The sequence below is a fragment of the Bufo gargarizans genome, chromosome 1 (genome assembly GCF_014858855.1).
Source record: "Bufo gargarizans isolate SCDJY-AF-19 chromosome 1, ASM1485885v1, whole genome shotgun sequence".
Lineage (NCBI taxonomy): Eukaryota > Metazoa > Chordata > Amphibia > Anura > Bufonidae > Bufo > Bufo gargarizans.
In genome coordinates, this window is record NC_058080.1 from 716,578,028 (window position 1) to 716,601,040 (window position 23,013).

The 23,013-nt window shown below is 45.0% G+C and overlaps 1 protein-coding gene across 1 annotated transcript in view; it reads left to right on the top strand.

The window, feature by feature from the left end:
* Positions 1-23,013, top strand: part of CTIF (cap binding complex dependent translation initiation factor) — a 176,695-nt gene that overhangs the window by 21,969 nt on the left and 131,713 nt on the right. The window contains 5 exon segments of the mRNA XM_044276324.1: positions 3,327-3,425; positions 8,897-9,088; positions 10,992-11,072; positions 20,018-20,091; positions 22,551-22,655. Coding sequence (XP_044132259.1) covers positions 8,909-9,088; positions 10,992-11,072; positions 20,018-20,091; positions 22,551-22,655 — 440 coding nt within the window. The 5' untranslated portion in view covers positions 3,327-3,425; positions 8,897-8,908.

Sequence of the window (23,013 nt, forward strand, 5' to 3'; positions counted from 1 at the left end):
GTATTTATTTTTTCACGGAAAACCACTGATGTGTGAACAAATACATTAATATCAATGAGTACTTGAGCTGTCCGTAGAAAATGCAGCTAGCACATGTCCGTAAAAAAAATGGAAATGTGAATGAGGCCTGAGCGTAGCAGCTGATGGGACTGGCCACATACCTGGCATTCCTTGCATAACTCAGGACGGGCTGTTGCAGTGGGAAATAATCGTTCTTAAAGGATCATTTGCAAACTAAATATCATTGCAAACAGCGAAATCTGCAGCATGCTGAGAATTATTTAAAATCGGCATCATGATCAAGATACGTGTGGATTTTGTCCGCATTGTGTGGATGGGATTCACTAAAATCTCCTCCGTGTTGCTGCAGCTACGGATTTTCCAGAAGAAATTTCACTGTGAAAAATCGCCAGTATTTACGCTGGAGCCTTGGATATTGAGGACCTATTCTCAGGACTCCCAGTATCCCATTGATGAACTGGATGATGAGGCCACAGTGCTTGTGCGAGCGCTGCGTTCTCTTCAGTGTCTGCCTGCATGCTGCCTCCCTTCCAGTGTACCGGGTGGGAAGCTGTAATTACACCGCACAGCCGCTACAAGGGAGGCGGTGCGCAGGTACATTTTGAAAAGGACGCAGGACTTGCACGGTCTGTCTGTCTATGTTTCTGTCTATCTCCTATGTGTGCATTTGTACACAGTTATGTGTGTTGTAGCACTTTTTTCCTCCGTACCCATAACCGTTACTGTACGGTACTCTGGCCTTATCTGGATGTTTATATTGCGATATCGTCAGCGGTGAGGTTTGGACTGTGTCCCAGTTACACAGAGATAGCAGTGTGCGGTTGTACAGGGCTCAGCTGTTCTCAGCACAGGTACAGAATAGAAAGCCGCTGGGCGACTAACATCAATCGCTGAACATCAGAGCGGAATGCAGAGCTTCAGGACATACCGCTATTCATCAGCAATGACAAGAGTGTCTTTAGTATGAGGAGCAGGCGGGAACTGTACAGTACATACTGAACACTGCTACATCATACACCACCTACCACATGATACACCATGTAGCTCAATTGTTTCTCTTTTTGCTACTATTGTTAATAAAATTCTATTGTTACTACTATAATGCTTCTCCCTATGTACAAGAATATAACTACTATAATACTGCTCCTATGTACAAGAATATAACTACTATAATACCGCTTCTATGTACAAGAATATAACTACTATAATACTGCTCCTATGTACAAGAATATAACTACTATAATACTGCTCCATGTACAAGAATATAACTACTATAATACTGCCTCCTATGTACAAGAATATAACTACTATAGTACTGCTCCTATGTACAAGAATATAACTACTATAATACTGTCTCCTATGTACAAGAATATAACTACTATAATACTGCTCCTATGTACAAGAATATAACTACTATAATACTGTCTCCTATGTACAAGAATATAACTACTATAATACTGTCTCCTATGTACAAGAATATAACTACTATAATACTGTCTCCTATGTACAAGAATATAACTACTATAATACTGTCTCCTATGTACAAGAATATAACTACTACAATACTGCCTCCTATGTACAAGAATATAGCTACTATAATACTGCCTCCTATGTACAAGAATATAACTACTATAATACTGCTCCTATGTACAAGAATGTAACTTCTATAATATGAAATAAGTAGAATGGTTTTAGTAATTGAAATTTGGTAAGAATACTGGTAATTATGAGGTGACAGGTGCTGCATACATTGCCCATCATTCGGGGATCTGCACTGTATTTGGGGCTCAGATCTTCTGGTTAGGAAGAAGCTGCGGGGTGCTTGGTTTCCTGGCCGGTTGCTGTGTCACTGGAGCGGCACACCCAAATTAATCACCTCTCCCTATGACCATGTATCCTGCCGCCCGCTCTGCGGACACGCTTTCTCCACACTTTAATATTCTAATCCCTACGTCCACTTAACAAAAAGCTTGGCTTTACCGCTAATGAAGCCGCCTAATCCCTCCTGTCAGTATGTGGCGGTGATGCTTCTTCATGTTGAGAGCAGTAGTCATCCAGTGTCAGGGCCGTCTTTAATATTGATTGGACTCTGGGCAAAAATTTACTTGGGCCCCCTGGATCCCGCCTTCCCACACCTTAGCAGGCAATCGCGCCCTCCACCACAACGCACACACACAAAAAATCCACACATCTTGTAGAGTCCAGTGAATGACTGTAAATACTTCCAGTTCTGAAGACTCCAGCGGCTCAGGATCAGTGCTCTGGGCAGCTGGGCTCAGGCTGGAAGTGGGCACCGCTCTGCAGGAAGGAGACCGGGGCTCGGCTCACCCTAGTGTTACAGTGTACCCCAGCACCCCACAGTATGCAGTATAGCACCCTATAGTATACAGCACCACACAGTATGCAGTATAGCACCCCACACTATACAGTACCCCACAGTATTTAGTAGAGCAGTATAGCACCTCACTGTATACAGCACCCCAAACTATACACGATACAGCCCCCCACACTATACAGTAGAGCAGTATAGCACTCCACAGTATACAGGCCCCACACACAGTATACAGGCCCCACACACAGTATACAGGCCCCACACACAGTATACAGGCCCCACACAATATACAGCCCCCCACTATACAGTAGTTTACAGTATATTAACATAACAGCCCCTGTCACCTTTTTCTGATGTAATCTTCACACAAAAAAGCTCCACAGTTAACTTCTGCAACACTCCTGCTAGGACCTGTGATTACCTCATAGCCATGTGACCAGTAATTGCTAGGTTACTGGTCACATGGTGACTGTCATTAAGGTCCTAGATCACAACGTTAAAGTACACAGACAGCTTGATGCCCGGGGCAGCTGCCCCTTTTGCCCTTTGGTAAAGACGGCCCTGTCCAGTGTGGTGCAATTCCAACTGGTGGCTCTTCAGACATTGTGAACTACTACTCCCAGGATGCAGGCAGATCCCCAGAGCTAAACAACCAGCCAGGGCCCATGCCGATTTGATTCTGAATAGTGGCCTTGCGTGAGCTGATCCCTCCGGGTAGCATTCCTTGCACCCCTGGCGGGGAGATGATTTTGCAGAAGGATGCCACCGTCGGCCATGCTGCAGGAGAAGTCTTTCGTAATAAATGGTCCGCCAGAGTCCACTACCACCACGAGAGACGCTCGTATGGATGAGGGGGTCTTTATGAGACGACCCATTTAATTAGAGGTGGAGGTTCCCTGTAAGTGATGATGATGATGATGAGCTGTGTCTATGACGTCTGTGTACTTCATCTGTGTTACGTTGTGTTTTGTAGGTATGTCATATGCAAGGTGAGCGGCGTCTTGCTGACCCACAGTATGGAGTGAGCCTGCTGGCCAGCTGATTACATGCACGCTCGCGGTCTGGGATAAAGGTGAGAGCTGTGTTGGGATTAGCCGGCCCATTGATAATCCACCTAATCCGCTCACATGCCTGTAGTTTGCACTGTCTCTCCTATACTAAACGTGCGCTCAGATCTGTGAAACTGATACAAAGTAACACTTTTTTAATTTTTTTATTATTGATCTAGTTTTAAAGGGGTTGTCCCATCTTTTACATTAGGGGCATATCGCTAGGATATGCCCTCAATGTCTAATAGGTGCGGGTCCCACCTCTGGGACCTGCACCTATCCTTAGAACGGAGCATGTAAAGTGCAGGAGGGCGCACTGTGCATGCGCGGCCACCCTCCATTCATTTCTATGGGACTGCCGAAAATCCCATTAAAATGAATGGGAAGGGCATTGTGCAAGCGCGGCCACTGCTCCATTCACTTCTATGGCGCTTTTTTGGCAGTTCCATAGTAATGAATGGAGGGTGGGCACTCGTACGCGGTTCACCCTCCTGCTCTTTGCGTGCTCCGTTCTAAGGATAGGTGCACCTATCGGACATTGAGGGCATATCCATTGAGTGCCGCTCTCTGCTCCCTCTGTCAGACTGTGAATGGAGCAGCAGTGTGCCTGGTGAGAGAAGAGAGGTGGTCGTGGATCTTGTGGTCTGCAGCCTATAGATGTGTCTGCATCCTGAGAGTGGTAGTGTCACAACAGCTGAAGAGCCACAGGCACAGACTGAGATCAGTGTATATGGGAATACAGCTCCTGAGGTCCTGGCAGTGTTAACCACTGTGCCATTACATACACTCATTGACAACGTACAGCTCCCAGATATAAATGTCGGATGACTGCAAAACTCAGCATGCAGTTATGTCGCAGGCAGATATGTAAATGATTACAGGTGTGGTCTGATTTAAATACTGGGTCTTGCCACAAGAGGGCATTAAAGTGCTTCCCCCGCTGCTCTCAGAGGCCACTTGTGTAGTGTACCTCTTGGTGACTGATAGACATGCCTCTACAACACACAAAGACATACTTCATCATTGGACGGAGAGAAGTGGGATGGTTGTTTCAACAAATGTCCCACCACCTAGGGCGTTCAGACCTAGCTGTTAGATGTTGGGAGCAGTGATTATGTGAAGGCACGCACACATGTGAACAGACAGACGCCAGTAGAGAGGATCATTTGATCCACCGACAAGCACGAGCAGCTCCCACAGTTTTGTTGTCCACCATTCAGACACAGGTGGCCCCTTCTTTACACACCCCTGTCTGCCTGGAGCATCTCTAGACATTTATCAGAAGGAAATATGGTACCCTGGCCCCCATTACGTGCCCCGCCATTGACAATCAGCCACCATTACCTTCATATGCAGTGGTGTCACAAACGAGAAGCCTGGACTGCTATAGTCTAAAACCATATTGTCTTTACTGATGAATCCAGGTTCTGCTTGAGATCGGACGATGGTGAGGTTGGAGTATGGAGACCTCGTGGTAAGCGCTTCAATCCTGCCTTTGCTGTGGAGCTGTCACGAACCACCAGGTGTGAACCCACTGTGCCACGTGTCCTACCTCCTCTAAGGGTGTTGTCTAAGTGAACCCCTCGATCTTCACAGTACCCCTGATGGTGGGGATAGATTTTCCCGAGGGTAACACCAGGTGGCTACCTCTTGAGGAGGATAGGCACACGAGGCAGCTGGTCCAGGAGGTACCTGAGAAAGGTACCAGAGGTGCAGGCGTTGTCAGCAGCAACCAGGAGCAACAGTACAGGACCGAAGGATGAGGCAGAGACGAAGTCAGACAGGCAACAGGTCAGGTCAGGCAATCCGGTCGGCAACAGGAGAGTCAAGGTAAGCAGGCAGGGATAAATCAGGTAGCAGAGTATGGGAACACAAGTGGATATCAGGAACCTTAGCAGGACACAAGGACCTTGACACTGAGGCATCTGGGAAGGGGGTTGAGCCACTTATATATGTGCAGGAGGGATAGAATTGGTTGGAGAGGTCACATGATCCTACCCATAAAACACAGGAAGTGACGCACGCCGGCCCTTAAGGAAATGCTGCAGGAAACGAGCAGCAAGCATGCTGTGGCCAGGGCTGAAAGAAAACACTGGCAGCAAATCACAGCTGAACACAGTGACCGGGACCGCGGCGGTAAGCAGGGAACAGCGGCGCACAGCAGTCGCTGTTACAGGAGCGACACACTGCCCCCACTGCTGGTGTGATGATCAGGGAGCCATCACATAGGACAGTCGGTCACCCCTAGTAGTGATAGGAGGGACACTAACAGCTCAGCGATATGTGCAGGACATCCTGCCACCACGTGTGCTCCTCATGGCAGGGCTTCCAACTGGATTTATCAGCAGGATAATGCTCGCCCGCACACAGCAAGGGTTTCCCAGGAACGTCTCCTCCAGATTACACTTCCTTGGCTGCCCGGTCACCAGATTTATCACCAACCCAGCATTTATGGGACCAGCTGGGACAGGATCTACAGGTCCAGCCGTAACATCTGTGAGCAAATGTGCCGCAGTATACCAGGAACCTGTATGCCTCCATGTGCAGAATCTACAGACCCAGCTGGGACATCTTTTTCCCAATAATCTTCTCCTTTTGCTTTAATATCGTGATCACTTGCATCTATCATCATTACATCACACAGAGAAAGTTTCATCCCAGTCCAACTTCTTCTTGGTGTAGGATTTTTTTTGCTCTCATTGAGTACAATCTCACATTCACACAAATATATCATTCTAGTTATTTGCATTGCGTTCTTCTTGAGGACCGGACTGCAGAGCGGAGTGCAGGCAGCACACGTGGTGTTACTTACCTGTCGGACTGACACTATGGCATGCCGTAACTGCGTACATACTTTATACATGTCATTCTAAGACTAGAAGAAAGGCATTCCAGTTATGGCCTCTTCTTTACTAGCTGTAAAAAATGGAGAGGGGGTTGCACTGTGAACGCTAGTTTTCTATTCCCCAGTCTTTTACAACGTATTAAAGCTCCCTGTAAACTAAAAAAATATTCCTTTGTGTTTTATCTATTTTATTGCATTGGTCTCATAATTTCAGTCTTTGAGGAACAGACTGCCGGAGTTACCGTATCCGGCATAGCTGGGAACATACGAATCCCTATTCACTATAATGAGATCTGGTGGGTTTCAGCATAAATGCCGGTTTTTGGCCTGACAAATACTGCTGCATTTAGTGGTATTTCTATGGCTGAAAGCTGGCATTTATAAGGGAAACCTGCCAGTGAATGGGGATCCGGCCTTGTATGGCTATGCCAGGTATGTTGACTTCGGTATTCTCTACCTCTGCCGCAACAGACTACTGGATTTATCTCCCTGAGATGTGAATGTAGCCTTATCCTGTACTGATTGTGAGTTTACACCCAACATTATACTCCAGAGCTGCACTCACTACTCTGCAGGTGGAGTCACTGTGTACATACTTATCCTGTAATGATTCTAAGTTACATCCTGTATTATACTCCAGAGCTGTGATCACTATTCTGCTGGTGCAGTCACTGTGTACATACATTACATTACTTATCCTGTACTGATCCTGAGCTACATCCTGTATTATACTCCAGAGCTGCACTCACTATTCTGCTGGTGCAGTCACTGTGTACATACATTACTTATCCTGTACTGATCCTGAGTTACATCCTGTATTATACTCCAGAGCTGCACTCACTATTCTGCCGGTGGAGTCACTGTGTACATACATTACATTACTTATCCTGTACTGATCCTGAGCTACATCCTGTATTAAGGCTCATTCACACGACCGTGGTTTGGTTCTGCATCCGAGCCGCATTTTTTGTGGCTCGGGTGCGGACCCATTCACTTCAATGGGGCTCCAAAAATGCGGACAGCACATGGAGTGCTGTCCGCATCCGTTGCTCTGTTCCGTGGCCCCGCAAAAATTATGAGTAATGTCCTATTCTTGTCCATTTAGCGGACAAGAATAGGCATTTCTATAAAGGTCCATCCGTTCCGCAAATTGTGAAAGGCACACAGACGGCATCCGTGTTTTGCGGATCTGCAATTTGCCGATCGCAAAATACGGCATGTTCGTGTGACCAAGCCCCTATACTCCAGAGCTGCACTCACTATTCTGCTGGTGGAGTCACTGTGTACATACATTACATTACTTATCCTGTACTGATCCTGAGTTACATCCTGTATTATACTCCAGAGCTGCACTCTCTATTCTACACGCTTCAGGGCTGGAATTACATGGTCAGTGGTGGACCTATATTTTATTTATATTTATTTATATAAATGATATTTATCTTATTATATGCTCCACCAGTTCACACTAACCAGTCCAATCTGTTGCTGCAGAGCAATACTTACTGCATGTAGATTTCAACAGTGTGATGCCTTACCTTACTCTAGTACAGGGATCAGCAACTTTTGGCTCTCCAGCTGCTGTGAAACTACAACTCCCAGCATGCACACTTACTTGGCTGATCTTGTAACGCCCATAGAAGTGAAAGGAGGATTCTAGGAGTTGTAGTTTCAGAACAGCTGGAGTGCGAGGTTGCTGACCTCTGCTTTAGTAACTGCATATTTTCCACGTTAATACGAACTTGCCCCATGCCTCTAAATCCCATAAAATAAACATCAACCCATACTCTGCTGTTTCTCCCCCTCCGTTCTCAGCACCACGGCTCTGATCCTGCCTCTGGTGTTTGTATACATCGCTGCATTAGCGACGTTCAGGTAGACGGCTCATGATTACTGTAACCAGTCACTGTCCTCGGTGGTCACTGCTACAGCCACCTATATGTACACTGAAGAAGGACCAGAGCTGCGGCGCTTATGGTGGGTGGGTTTATGATGATATTTTATGGCGTTTAGTGGCATGTGAACATTTATTATTAAACTCAGGGAGCCCTTTAGCTGTCCATACAGTGTAGATAGTAATTGTCCAATTTCCGCTCATACACATGTAAGCTGGGCTTGGCTCAGCATGTGTTCTGAATAGGGAGAGGAGAGCAAGCTGCTGCCAAAGGTCAGATAGACAGCAGTCTACCTCCTTTAACCCCTTCTTTTCCTTGATATCTGGCGTCATGGTAGAGTGGGGACACCACCTTACAGATTAGATTGTTGGCCAGACCCACCAAAATCAGCAGCTATGGCCAACATTCATCTCCTGTGTATGACCTGCTTTAGTATCTCATACCCCCCTATGTTTATATCTCTTCTTGCAACAAAAAGGGCCCAGGATTTTTTCAAGTCATGCTACTTGGGGTTGCCCAGCAAACACTTCAGGTACTGTCTGAGTGACCACTATTCGAATACACATGGCAGCATTTGCTGAAGTAGTCACAGAAAGTTATTTTTGCTATAATTTGCCCTAGTTTTTGCCAAATTATCTTATCACACCTTTCTTCAGAAATCTCTGAGCTTTTTCCAAGAAAATGTTTCCAAACTAGTCCAAGTAAAAAAGTGAAGTAGTTCCCTCTCACTTGTACTATCTTCTGTTTTCTTTAGCGTGCAGAAGTGATGGAGAACTCGTCCGTGGCCTCGGCCTCCTCAGAAGCAGGCAGTAGTCGTTCCCAAGAGATTGAAGAATTAGAAAGATTTATTGATAGTTACGTCCTGGAGTATCAGGTTCAGGGGCTGCTGACGGACAAGACCGAAGGTGACGGAGAAAGCGAAAAAACCCCATCTAATATTTCCCAGGTGAGATCATGGAGCCAGTCAGACAACTGAATGGATGTGAGGGCTACTCCTGAAGATGTTGTTATGGTGGTCTGCTGGTAATCGCCCATTCACCCCCATTCCTGGATCTGTACTTTGCTGCATGAGCCACCTGGCCGCCATCTCTAGGAGTAGTCTCCATTCAGAGGCTGCTGACCCAGATTGGTCAAGAGACACTGGTGCCTGTAACCAAAGAGACAGGCAGAAGCATGGTCAGTGGGCAAGCCGAGGTTAGGACTTGCAGAGGTCTTGCAATACGGTAAACGGGTTGTGATAGCACACCTAGGCAGGACTATACAAGCTAGGAACCTTCTGCTCAGGCACTTTCCCATAGGTGAATGCACCCTGTATACCGTACACTAGAGAACACTGCCATTGGATAGGGACAAATTAGCCTGCACTCACCGCCTTTTAAGAAGCCATCACCTGTTTGAGAAGGCTTAATAGTCGGGATATCACTGGGTCTGCGGTAAACAGCAAGAAGGCCGAGGCGCTACTTTGAGCGCAGCTGTCTTCTCAAACAGCTGATCGGCAGGTTTCCCGGGTGTCGGACCTTCGCTGATGATCTATCCAGAAGGTCCAGAACCCCTTTAAGTTTTACTCTGCCAGATTCTGCTCCTTCAAGTGCCCTGGAGTGGAGCTTCAATGGGAGGTGCACTTGCAGGAGCAGAACCTGGCTGTATAAAACTTCCTATTCACACTGCTCCTGATAATAAAAGGTATGTTTGTACTGCTCTTCCCAAACCCTACCCAGTGCAGCCAGCAGTTTTGCATGGTCAAAACTGCTGATAAACTCCCTTTAATACAATCTTTTTTTCCCTGTTATCATTGATTTTTGGCTACTGAGAGGCTGGGATGACTGTAAGAAGGCTGGGAAAACCCTGCCCAATAATTATATCCAATTGTGAGAACCTGTAGAGGTTACTGATATCATTAGCTCCTCTTATAGCACTCTTATCAGCGGCACGATTTAGGTTTACCGCCCCTTTACACCGGGACATCTCCCGATCTCCCCCTCCTCTGTACTAACGGCCATGGGAGTGATTTGTAAGAAGATATTGATAGCTCCCTATAGACAGCATTATCCTCTGAGCCTCGATCATGTTATCTGCAGCCAGGTTGACCGTTAGGATGTGCAGGCCGGGGTTCTCCCCATTATCGTTCCGCCCAGCAGAAGTGGTGGGACTTGGCTTCCTCCTGTGTGTTCACCTCGCTGGTTGTAAATGATGACTTCACACTCCTGTAAAACCTTTAATGACCGCTTCTTGCCCTGTAAGTAGAAGAGATAATGCTTAGTCCTTCAAGAAAACAGCTGACAACACCCAGCTCAGAAGAAGGTCTCATCCTCCCCCGTCTACCATAAACTGGTATATTGTTCCAACGGACGTATACCGGTCCATGAACGGACGTCCCCTCGGAGAATAGCACAGTTCTTATTTCTATGCTAATCATGGTGGTTTTTAGAGGGTATGTGCAATATTTTTTTATATCGTTCTAATGCCTCTTAAAGAAAAAAGGAGGAACACAATCTCAGATTTGTTTGTGTCTCCATGGTTACAGACTACAAACAGCCTGTGTAGTCTGATCCTTCAGTCCTGTGTTACTCCAGTCTTCTTGGCAACCTACAGACACTAGAAGAGCGAGTGGAGTAACCTGCGGGATCTAAGCACATGGTCTGTTTGTTGCCTGTATTTTTGGAGGCACATAGGTTTGCCTAGGAGCTGTGTGCAAAAAACGGCAGGAGATTTTTAATTGAGACGTAAAGAAGCAAAGTTGCTTTTTTTCTTTACTTTACGTCTGTTCCAGCAGTGTGTGGACCAGTGTTGTCTGCAGTTTGTGTACCGCCTCCGATGTCGCTGACCTGCATTATTTTTGTATTCTGCAGTGGACAGTGGAATGTAATGAACAATTGGACGTAAATCGGACTTCACCGAAAAAGAAATCGCCTTCCAACAACCACAGCCAGGTAACATGGATAATGCATTATATTGGCGTGCCTACGTTGCATGTTTCAGACACAGTGGAGACGTCAGCGGGACCGGATCCACGTGATGCTCCACTGAACGCGGCTGGTGTCCACTGGTGACGGATCCAGAAGAGCGGGGTGGTTTATAAACAGAACCCACAGCACCAATGTGACTGTAGCTTTAGGGGCCTTTTTCACGGGCCGATAGCTCTGCCAGTGATTCCTATGAACCTTCCTTCTTGATCGTTGCTTCTCATTAACTGCATTTACATGCAGCAAACATCGCTGCTGTATGGGGGGGATGAATGATCGTTACTGTGATCATTCGTCCCCATGTATTTTCCTTCTTTGTCAGTAGCACATCCCTGTGTGCACAGGGCAATGTGCTGCCGAGGAATATGGATTTTACGTGCGCCTTGAAAGATTAGATTTTTCACTCGGTGGCACCTTTACATGGGACTGCTATCGGCAGCGAGCGTTCGTTCGGATGTTTGGCCGTGATAATTGTCCCAATCCTCCCACCACTTGAAACGACCTTTAGCTTTTTTCACATTAATAATAAAAGAAAGAGAAAAGTTTAATTTTGCATCATTCCTTAGAAATCTGCATTGTGTTATTGCACTTTTATTCCTCCTGAAAATGTATGAATCAATAGACTACAGAATGTGATCAGCAATGATTGTGCCAGGCTGTGTAGGGACACATTTCATGGCAAGAGAACGGTTAGCACCCAGTTGTCATTGTATTCCTAGATTTCCTGGAGCTATAACAGAGGAATGACGCAATGCAGCGTTCTAAGAAAAGATACTACAGAATTGTTCATTTTCGGTGAAAACCGTTGTCAGGAGGGCTTATGGATCAGTCCTGTTAAATCCCTTCCAGGCAAGAGCAACAAGGAACTTAAAGGGGTTCTCCATCCCCCCCATGACATTTTTTACCGACAGCTGACGGTTTCTGTCTCTGCTGTCTGTTTGTGTTCACCCGGCAATGTCGTGTCACCTCTGCAGCCCATCACTGGTCAGTGGAGTAAGTTCTCTTAGATGTAAATGTGTATATAGCCCTCTATGCGGTAGCTTATAATGGACTTCTCAGTGTACATTTAACATACGCATTGGTAAAGCTCCTTGCACATATGTAAAATGGACCCATAGGCCCCCATTATACTGACAGAAGCCAAGAGTGTTCCTTTGGCTTCCATTCGGAGGGTTAGGCTACTTTCACACTAGCGTTTCTAGACGGATCCGCACTATGCCGTTTCAGTCCTAAAGGCGTGTCCATGGTACAAGTCGATTGGTGCTTGTTTTTTACATGGTGGTGCAAATTAAATGGGAAATGAATGATCGTTACTGTGATCATTCGCTCCCCATTCACTTTGCATATTGTTAGCATCAAGTCTGATTACACAGCGCGATGTGCTGCCTACAAACGAGGATTTTTGGTGTCTCGTGGAAGGTGCGATCTTCCGACAGATTTGCGTTTGCTCATTTGTCGGGTGAACAGTGCCTTTTTCACATGGGGCAGTGACTGGGAACGAGCTTTTATTTTTTTTTATTTTTTTTTTTTGTTCCCGATCATTATCCCATGTAAAATAAAAGGCCTTAAAGGGTATCATTAGAAGGCAACATGTTAATATGGAGACACAATAAACAAGCTGGCAGTAGACTTCCATGTGTATGAGGTTCTGTAGGGATGTCTCAGATACGGGGCTGGGTCCATTGTGTTTCATCTGCGGCCTCATCTCCTGGAGCAGGAGTGTAAGTACTGTAGTCAGGTCAAGGCTAATGTCTGCATTGTGCCCCGTTGTGCACCTTGCCTTGTTATTTGCTTACAAATAGATGATGAGATGTGAAGCCTTTCATTGCAAACATGTACCCAGGTGGAGTCAAAGGTCAAGGACCCCCCCCCCCCCTCCTATTAAGAGGTGGTGACATAACATACCCACATCATGTGAATACATTGTATGATGAACAGATGAACAGTTTGGCGGTTTTCTAATATACTTTGTGTTTCAATCCGTCACCATTTTCAAGACCGCTGCTTGCTGTCGGTGAAAGGGAGCATTCTTATTTACATTCAGCATGTACAGACCTACTACTTCATACAGCTGGAGATTTGCTGCCACTGGTGTCCAATCTCTGCACTGAACAGTTGGGACCCCAGAACGATACATTTTACTGATACATTGTAGCAGAACTGTCAGGGCACCTGCTCTGCCATTAATCTTTGCTCACAGACGTTGTCTAAACTGGATTCAATTGTAGCAAACCTTCAGCTTGTGACAGTTATTAAAAGGATTGTCTGAGTGTTTAATACAGATGACCTTTTGTCAGGATAGGTTATCAATGTGTGATCGATGAGGGTCCGACTCCCGACACCCCTAATGAGCAGCTGTCTCAAAGGCTGCTGGGCTCCAGGGAGTGCTGCGGCCTTCTCCCAGCTTACCAAGCACAGCGCCGTACATTGCATAGTGGCTGTGCTCGGTATTGCAGGCAATTCCCTTGAATGGGACTGAGCTGCACATAGGCCATGTGACAGATGAACGTGACTTCCCTGGCCTAGGAAGAGACTGCAGCTCACCGGAGTGCCGTGGTCGCTTCAAGCAGCTGATCAGTGGGGGTGTCGGGAGTCAGACCCCCACCGATCAGATACTGATGATCTATCCTTAGGATAGGTCATCAGTTAGTAAATACACGGACAGTCCCTTCAAGGGTCCCCATATAGCGAAGATGTATGTTGGTCAAAAGTTTGTTCTCCCGAAAGCTATTCCTACCAAGTCCCTAATAAACATGTACCCTCGGACTTAGGCCTCATGCACACGGCTGTGTGTATTTTGCAGTCTGCAAAATACCGATACTGTCTGTATCGCATCTGCATTTTTTTGCAGCCCCATTGACTTCAGCGTGTCTGTGTTCCACTATTTGCGGGCAAATATAAGATATGTTCTATGTTTTTGCGGAACGGACATATGGATGCAGAAAGTTCCCGCATTATCCATATGCTTTCCGAATCCGCAAAAAAAATTAAATATGTCCGCAAAATGCAAAACTGCAAAAAAAAAATGCCCATGGACTGTATTCATATCTTGTGGACCTACAAATTGCGGGCCGCAAAACGGATATGGTTGTGTGCATGAGGCCTTAACCTCTTCATACGCCTGAGATAAAAGTTGTCAGACCCCATTTTAATGGGATTGGCCAATGGACTTGTGTGTATGGGGGATCTCCAGCCTTTCTTCCCAGCTGCGCGTGCATATGCACAGGGAGAGGTCGGAGGTATGGCTCTCAGCTGACTGCAAGGTGTATGACCGACCGTCGCTCCGCCAGCCTCTATTCTTCCCAGTAATTACATAATAATTAAATATCAGCATTGTGACTAAATCTCCGAGTATGAGATTACCGCTCCCTCACCGGCTGTAGAGAAAACCTCAAGACCTTGTTCTGTGGAGGAATATTCATGTAGCGATACCTAGGGAGCAGTAAAGGATTATTCCGCTTAATTGAAGCAAATGTAAGAAATTCGTTTTCATTTTCCCTGTATTTTAGCCGTTTTAGGCCCCTTACAGACAAGCGTTTGTCACTCTGCAAGTTTGCAGCGCAGCTCCCGGCCTGACCTCCCAGCGCTGACCGGGGTCACATAGCATTATATTGATTTATGATGCTATGTAACCCTTACAGTTCGGGACTGTATTAGATGTCACTGACATAATTCTGTTAGTGTCATCTAATACTTTCCCGAACTGTAAGGCTTACATAGCATCATAATTCAATATAATGCTTTGTGACCCCCGTCAGTGCTGGGAGGTCAGGCCGGGAGCTGAGCTGCCGACTCGCAGCGTGACACAAGCTCGTCTGCAAGGGGCCTTACTGACGCTTCTTTGGGTAATTTGAAGGGGTATTCCAGTAGGTAAAAGTAATCCCCTATCCACAGGGTAGGGGATAACTATCAGATTGGGGGGGGGGTTCTACCGCTGGGACCCCCACTGATCACAAGAATGGGGGCCCATGTCCCCTGCTGCTCCCCTGAAATGCATGCAACCGCTCCATTTATTTGACTTCTGGGGGGGGTATGGGGCCCCCATTCTCGTGATCGGTGGGGGTCCCAGCGGAAGGACCCCCAGCAATCTGTTAGTTATCCCCTATCCTGGAATACCCCTTTAATTTGGGTTATTCTAATAATGCGCCAACACTTCAGGGTGGGCTCGGTGGGCTGGTGGTCAGTAGCACCTTCAGTTCATGTCTGATCTGCTTGGAGTTTGTACACTGGCTTCGACTTCTCTCCCCCAGGGGCAAAGGATCCAGCTTGTTGCAATCCAACTTGATAATCCTTTTCCCACCTCCTACCAAAATAGTCGCTTAGGCTACTTTCACATTAGCTTTTTCAATTCCGCTATTGAGATCCGTCATAGGATCCAAATAGTGGAAGAAAACACTTCAGTTTTGTCCCCATTCATTGTCAATAGGGACAAAACTGAACTGAACGAAACGGAAATGCATTCCGTTGCGTTTGGTTGCGTCCCTATCGCGGACAGAATAACGCCGCAAGCAGCGTTTTTACACAGTAGAAAACTGATCCGTCCCCCATTGGCTTTTAATGGTGTTCATAACGGATCCGTCATGGCTATAGAGGACGTAATACAATCGGATCTGTTCATGACTGAGGCATGTGGTTGTAATATTGTAACGGAAGCGTTTTTGTGGATCCATGACGAAAGTCGCCTTAGACCAGTATTTAGCAAGTATGTATGGGGACCTTTTAAAGTGACCTCTGCATAAGTGTTGGTGAGACTGACAGCTCAGAGCACTGGCAGCAGTCCTTTAGGGAGAAGAGTAATACTGTATTAAAGGCTATATACACCTTTTGGGGGCACTTATTTTTTTTTATTCATGCATTGTACTCATTTTGAGCTATAATTTTTTTTTTAATTGGTCTTTATTAAAAATATGGAGCCTTTTTTTTTTCTATACAGAGCTGAGATGCTCTAGTAGCATCCTCTGTATTTTCTCTCTTTTCCGTCAGTTGGCGAGTTGACGGGCTCCTTCTCTCTGCTCTCTGACATTATAAATACTCATTATAGCTCAGTTCTTATCTTACTGATAAAAATGTGGCCTAAATAAGTGTTTATGACCTCTTAGTAGTTTAGAGATAAAGGTTATTAGATGACCGGGCACAAAGTTAAAGTACCAGTTAAAAAGTTAGAAAAACAGTTAACCCTTTGTGACAGAACGGCTCAATATTGTTTTTTTAAAAAGGCCAATTGAAAATGAGTATAATGTAATCATAAAAAATGCCTCCAAAGCTGTACATAGCTTTTAAAGGGATAGTCTGGGAGTTTACGAAATAAAGCAGGAAATATTGCAAAGTAAAAAAAAAAATATATATATATAGCAATTACTCAGCTGTTAAATTCCCTGCTGTTACAGCATGGAAGAATCATTTGTCTCTGTCGTTCATAATTTTCCTGCAGTAGTGACTTAAATCCACATGACTGCTGCAGCCACTGATAGATAGTAGAGACATACAGTACATGCCAGCATGCCCACCGAGGCCAGTGATTGGCTGTAGCAGTCTCTAAAGGAAAATAAGGAGCAGCAGGGACAATCAGTCCTTCTGTGCTGGGACAACAGGGATGTAACAGGTGAGCACTGTGCGATTCAGTTTTTTATTGACATTTTTTAAACACCCGGACTACCCCTTTACTGAGTACATTGTTATTTCAATATTAATCACATATCAGGATATTGGCAGCTGTGAGCACTAGCAGCAGTAATGTGGGGTGAGGTTTGACCCCATTACTGATCCAAATTCTGGAGTTTCTCCTCAGAGATAGAGATATATATAGTACAGACCAAAAGTTTGCACACACCTTCTCATTCAAAGAGTTTTCTTTATTTTCATGACTATGAAAATTGTAGATTCACACTGAAGGCATCAAAACTATGAATTAACACACGTGGAATTATATACATAACAAAAAAGTGTGAAACAACTGTAAATATGTCATATTCTAGGTTCTTCAAAGTAGCCACCTTTTGCTTTGCTTACTGCTTTGCACACTCTTGGCATTCTCTTGATGAGCTTCAAGAGGTAGTCACCTGAAATGGTCTTCCAACAGTCTTGAAGGAGTTCCCAGAGATGCTTAGCACTTGTTGGCCCTTTTGCCTTCACTCTGCGGTCCAGCTCACCCCAAACCATCTCGATTGGGTTCAGGTCCGGTGACTGTGGAGGCCAGGTCATCTGGCGCAGCACCCCATCACTCTCCTTCATGGTCAAATAGCCCTTACACAGCCTGGAGGTGTGTTTGGGGTCATTGTCCTGTTCAAAAATAAATGATGGTCCAACTAAACGCAAACCGTATGGAATAGCATGCCGCTGCAAGATGCTGTGGTAGCCATGCTGGTTCAGAATGCCTTCAATTTTGAATAAATCCCCAACAGTGTCACCAGCAAAGCACCCCCACACCATCACACCTCCTCCTCTATGCTTCACGGTGGGAACCAGGCATGTAGAGTCCATCCGTTCACCTTTTCTGCGTCGCACAAAGGTGGTTGGAACCAAAGATCTAAAATTTGGACTCATCAGACCAAAGCACAGATTTCCACTGGTCTAATGTCCATTCCTTGTGTTCTTTAGCCCAAACAAGTCTCTTCTGCTTGTTGCCTGTCCTTAGCAGTGGTTTCCTAGCAGATATTCTACCATGAAGGCCTGATTCACACAGTCTCCTCTTAACAGTTGTTCTAGAGATGTGTCTGCTGCTAGAACTCTGTGTGGCATTGACCTGGTCTCTAATCTGAGCTGCTGTTAACCTGCGATTTCTGAGGCTGGTGACTCGGATGAACTTATCCTCCGCAGCAGAGGTGACTCTTGGTCTTCCTTTCCTGGGGCGGTCCGCATGTGAGCCAGTTTCTTTGTAGCGCTTGATGGTTTTTGTGACTGCACTTGGGGACACTTTCAAAGTTTTCCCAATTTTTCAGGACTGACTGACCTTCATTTCTTAAAGTAATGATGGCCACTCGTTTTTCTTTACTTAGCTGCTTTTTTCTTGCCATAATACAAATTCTAACAGTCTATTCAGTAGGACTATCAGCTGTGTATCCACCTGACTTCTCCACAACGCAACTGATGGTCCCAACCCCATTTATAAGACAACAAATCCCACTTATTAAACCTGACAGGGCACACCTGTGAAGTGAAAACCATTTCAGGTGACTACCTCTTGAAGCTCATCAAGAGAATGCCAAGAGTGTGCAAAGCAGTAATCAAAGCAAAAGGTGGCTACTTTGAAGAACATAGAATATGACATATTTTCAGTTGTTTCACACTTTTTTGTTATGTATATAATTCCACATGTGTTAATTCATAGTTTTGATGCCTTCAGTGTGAATCTACAATTTTCATAGTCATGAAAATAAAGAAAACTCTTTGAATGAGAAGGTGTGTCCAAACTTTTGGTCTGTACTGTATGTGTGTGTGTGTATATATATATATATATATATATATATATATATATTATAAGAAATTACTCTTTGTGATATCATATTTAGTATATTATTTATAAGGACAGCCATGGTAATTGGCAGCAGTAATGTGGGGTGAGGTTTGACCCCATTACTGTTCCAACTTCTAGGGTTTCTCCTATGCTATTAATGAAGAAATGTCCCTTTTTGATATTTTATTATTACTATAACATTTTATATATTAATGTGTTATCAGTATATTCACAGCCTTAGGAATTTTCCAGCAGTTTTTTGTGGGGTGAGGTTTGACCCCATTGCTGTTCCAAATTTTATTTTATTTATTTATATGCACTGATATAGCACTACTATATTCCGCAGCGCTTTACAGACTTTAGCGTCCAACTGTCCCCAATGAGGCTCACAATCTAAGGTCTGGAGTTTCTCCTCTGATATTAAGAAATGTCTCTTTGTGATATCATATTTAGTATATTATTTATAAGGACAGCCATGGGAATTGGCAGCAGTTATGTGGGGTGAGGCTTGCGCCCATAAATGTAACACGATTTTTTCCTATGATATTAATGAGATAATATTACCTTTTTCTTGGTATTTCAGTACTGGTGGCTTATTGAACCTTGAGCACAACAGAAAGTCTCTCTCTCCACTGGGGCTGAGCATTTATATGTATTTAGTAGAAGTGCCAGTCTCGACCTTGGGTGTAATTGTTACCTGTTTTTGCCATCTCCTGACTTTATTGTTGGCTGTTTAACTGATTTTTAGCTCTGCTGTATAAGGGCACAGCTACGATCATTGGCGACAGTTTAGCGCCATTATCTGATGAGTGTCTGATGTAATCACAAATCCACCTTCTATCTGCTGCTCTGCCCATCCTCCACGCTTTACACTGCATCACTACTTGCTCAGTAATTTTGGCTAGCACTTTAGTCAAATATTATAATTCGTTGCATATTAGCCTGATCCTCACCCTCTGTGGTAACAGGATAGGAGAGAGTTGGCTTGAACTGTGCTCGTTAGGGGAATGATCTTTCTGTGTGCTGATCTAGAAGTGGTTTATGGATCAATGGGACATTAAAGTCACTGTTAATTAATGTTGTAATTTGGAGCCCAAGCCGTTGGTGAGCAGCGTGAACGGCCATTACTCTGCCATGTAATAAACTTTCCACCCTCCGGACATGGGCCAAACAGTGCATCTAATGCCAGATGTGCTGTTATACGCAGGGGCAGAGCTCCACCTAGTGTCAGCAAGGCAGAATTACAAGAAGATTTCTGAAAAGAGTATTACAGCGCAGTACCACTGCTTGGTGTGTGTAATCCTCATCATCTGACCTGATTCTATACTTGTCTGTTTTTTTGTGCAGTTTATTATAACCCTTCTATGTGCAGAGGCAACTATGCTGTCTTACTTCTGCTTCATTCTTGTAATTCTATATATTCTTTATAATAAATAATATATTTTTTCTTCTTCTATAGAATGGTAACAAGGATGGTGCGTTTGACATGCTGGGGACAGATATTTGGGCAGCGAGCACGTTTGATTCCATAAGGTCAGATGTTTTCTTTGTCGCTTACCTGCTCCCTTGTATTTCTTTACCATAGGCTTTTTTTTGGCAGGTTTACATTGAGTACACTGACCATAAATGGGACATGTTCCTCCTGCTGCCCCCTCATCACATCAAATATTTCACTTCTGGGGTGGTCCATGATAAAGGAGCTTACATAGAAACATAGATTATTGCATAGGTCCCCCCTCATGCTGCCAAACCGGCCCTGATCCGTCAAGGCAATGACTCCACAAGACGTCTGAAGGTGTCCTGTGGTGTCTGGCACCAAGACGTCTGCAGCAGATCCTGTAAGTTGTGATGGGCGACCTCCATGGATCGGACTTGTTTTTCCCTCACGTCACACTTAATGACGATTGGATTGACTTATGGAAAATTTGGAACCAAGTCAACAACTTGATCTGTTTAACATGTTCATCAGACCATTCCTGAACAATATTCTGCTGAAGGAGAACATTGTCCTTAGGGAATATCACAGCCATGAAGGGGGTACTTATCGATACAGTGGTTAGGTAGGTGCTATGTGTCACATCCTCATGATGCCAGGACCCAAGGTTTCCCAGCAGAACATTGCCCAGAACATCTCGCTGTCCCCTGTCTTCTTCCCACAGTGCATTCTGATGCCATCTCTTCCCCGGGTAAGAGGTGCCCCTGGCTGTCCACATGGTGATTCATCAGACCAGGCTGGCACCTTCCATTGTTTCATGGTCCAGTTTTTTTGCCCATTAAAGGCACTTTTTGCAGTGGACAGCGGTTAGTATGGGCCCCTTGACCAGTTTGCGGCTACGCAGTCCCATACACCTTTGTATCATAGCCAGCAGTATTGTTGTCTACAGTTTGTTCTCCAATATCTGTCTAGTCTGATATTGGAGAACATTACTGCTGGCTATGATACAAAGGTGTTTGGGGAGTGAAGGGGCTAGCCTTCACTCCCCACACACATCAATGAGCTTTGAGAGCCCATGATCATCATCGGTTCTTCTCCCTTGGACCTTTTAACCTCTGACCCTGTTATGTAGACATCAGAATTTGATCACTGAAATCCTTATGCTTGCTAATTTTTATCTTCTTCCGACACATCAGCTTCAAAAACTGACTGTTCACTTGCTGCTGATTATAACTACACCCCTCAGCAGACACCAGTGTCTGACCACCGCTGCAGCGCAGATATGAGATGGCTGGGATGAGAGATACTGTGCATGCGTGCCTATGCGCACCTCCGTCAGAGCTTTTTCCTATGGTGTGCAAGCACGGCCACCGCTGCTGGATTGTAGGGTGGTCATAACCCCTGGATACGAGCAGGTGTATATAATATAGACGACTCCTGCAAGGGATGACACCGTTGCAGCAGTGCCGCCATGACGTATTTGTATGATACAGGACAAAAGGGGTTAATAGCTACCATCATGGCTATGACCAGCTTAAAGGAAAGCTCCGCTATTTGACCTCACTTTCCAGCCTTCCACATTGAAATCTGTTTTTCAATTTCTTTTTCTTCTCCATTTATGCCTAAAGCTAAATTCTGGACTCCTGACAGCAGTGTTAGGTCACATGTCTGGCAGTAGTCGGTGGAGCCAAAACCCCTATCTGTTTCCATTGACTGCCAGCAGAATTTTAAAATTTGCTGTAGATGTGAATAGAGGATAAGATACTAAGTACCGTAACTAAAATCTGTTCAAAAACAGGGACGCAAAGGGTTTATAAAATTGCTATTTTTTTATGTAGATTTAAAGGCTATGTACACCTTTTTGGAGGCAATTTTTGTTTATTATTGTACTGTACTCATTTTTGGCTAAAAATCATATTTTCATTTGGCCTTTATTAAAAATATTGAGTTGTTCAGTCACAAAGGGTTAACTGTTTTTCTAGCTGTGTGAGTGGTACTTTCACTTTTTTGCCGGTCATCTAATAACCCTTATCCCTAAATTACTAACAGGTCATAAACACTTATTTAGGGCCACATCCTTATTAGTAAGGTACGGATTGAGCTATAACGAGTATTAATAATGTCAGAGATAAGGAGCCTGTCAGCTCCCCAGATGACGGAAAAGACTAAAAAAATCCACAGGCAGCTTGTAGAGCATCTCAGCTCTGTACACAAAAAAGGACTCCGTATTTGTAATAAAGACCAACTGAAAAAATGATTATAGCTCAAAATAAGTACAATGCAATAATAAGAAAGCCCAGGCCCATCCACTTGAATATGACTGAGCTGCACCTGCGCAATGTGACCGATGAGCGTGACGTCCTTGGCCTAGGTCAGGAAGACGGCGCTCACCTGCCTCTTCAAACAGCTGATCGTGGATGTGCCCCTGATAAGATACTGGTGACCTGAGGATGGGTCATAAGTTTTAAACTCCTGGAAAACCCCTTTAATGATGACCATGTTTACTGGTGTTTTTGTTTGGTGTTATATATGACTTTTTCCATTTTTTTTCTTTTAGCGGGGCAACATGGGACTTGCAACCAGAGAAATTGGACTTCACCCAGTTTCACCGGAAGCTCCGTAACCCCCCGAAGCATCCCCTTCCTCAGATAGACAGAGAAGGGTGAGTGCAGTGCCGACCATGATCTGTGACTCCAGGTTGGATGCATTCTCTGTTGGGGTCTAAGGTAGTCTCATGCTTTTCACTGCAGATCTGTGTGTTCTGACTGCTGTGTGTATGCACAGGCCCACCACAAGCTCGGCAGACCGTCCTGGCAATCTTGAGACTTGACAGATTGCCAGGATCGGTCTCTTGGGCCCTTGTAGCACATGGCTGACACTATACAGACTGAAGTATATGTTGGCTATATTTTGCCTGGGTCCATAGTGGTGGTGAAGGCCGAGGATCACTACACCCAAGGGTCCCTTAGTTCCTCCTGTCACACAGTCTCTATAGGACTGATTCATCCTTTCTTTCTTCA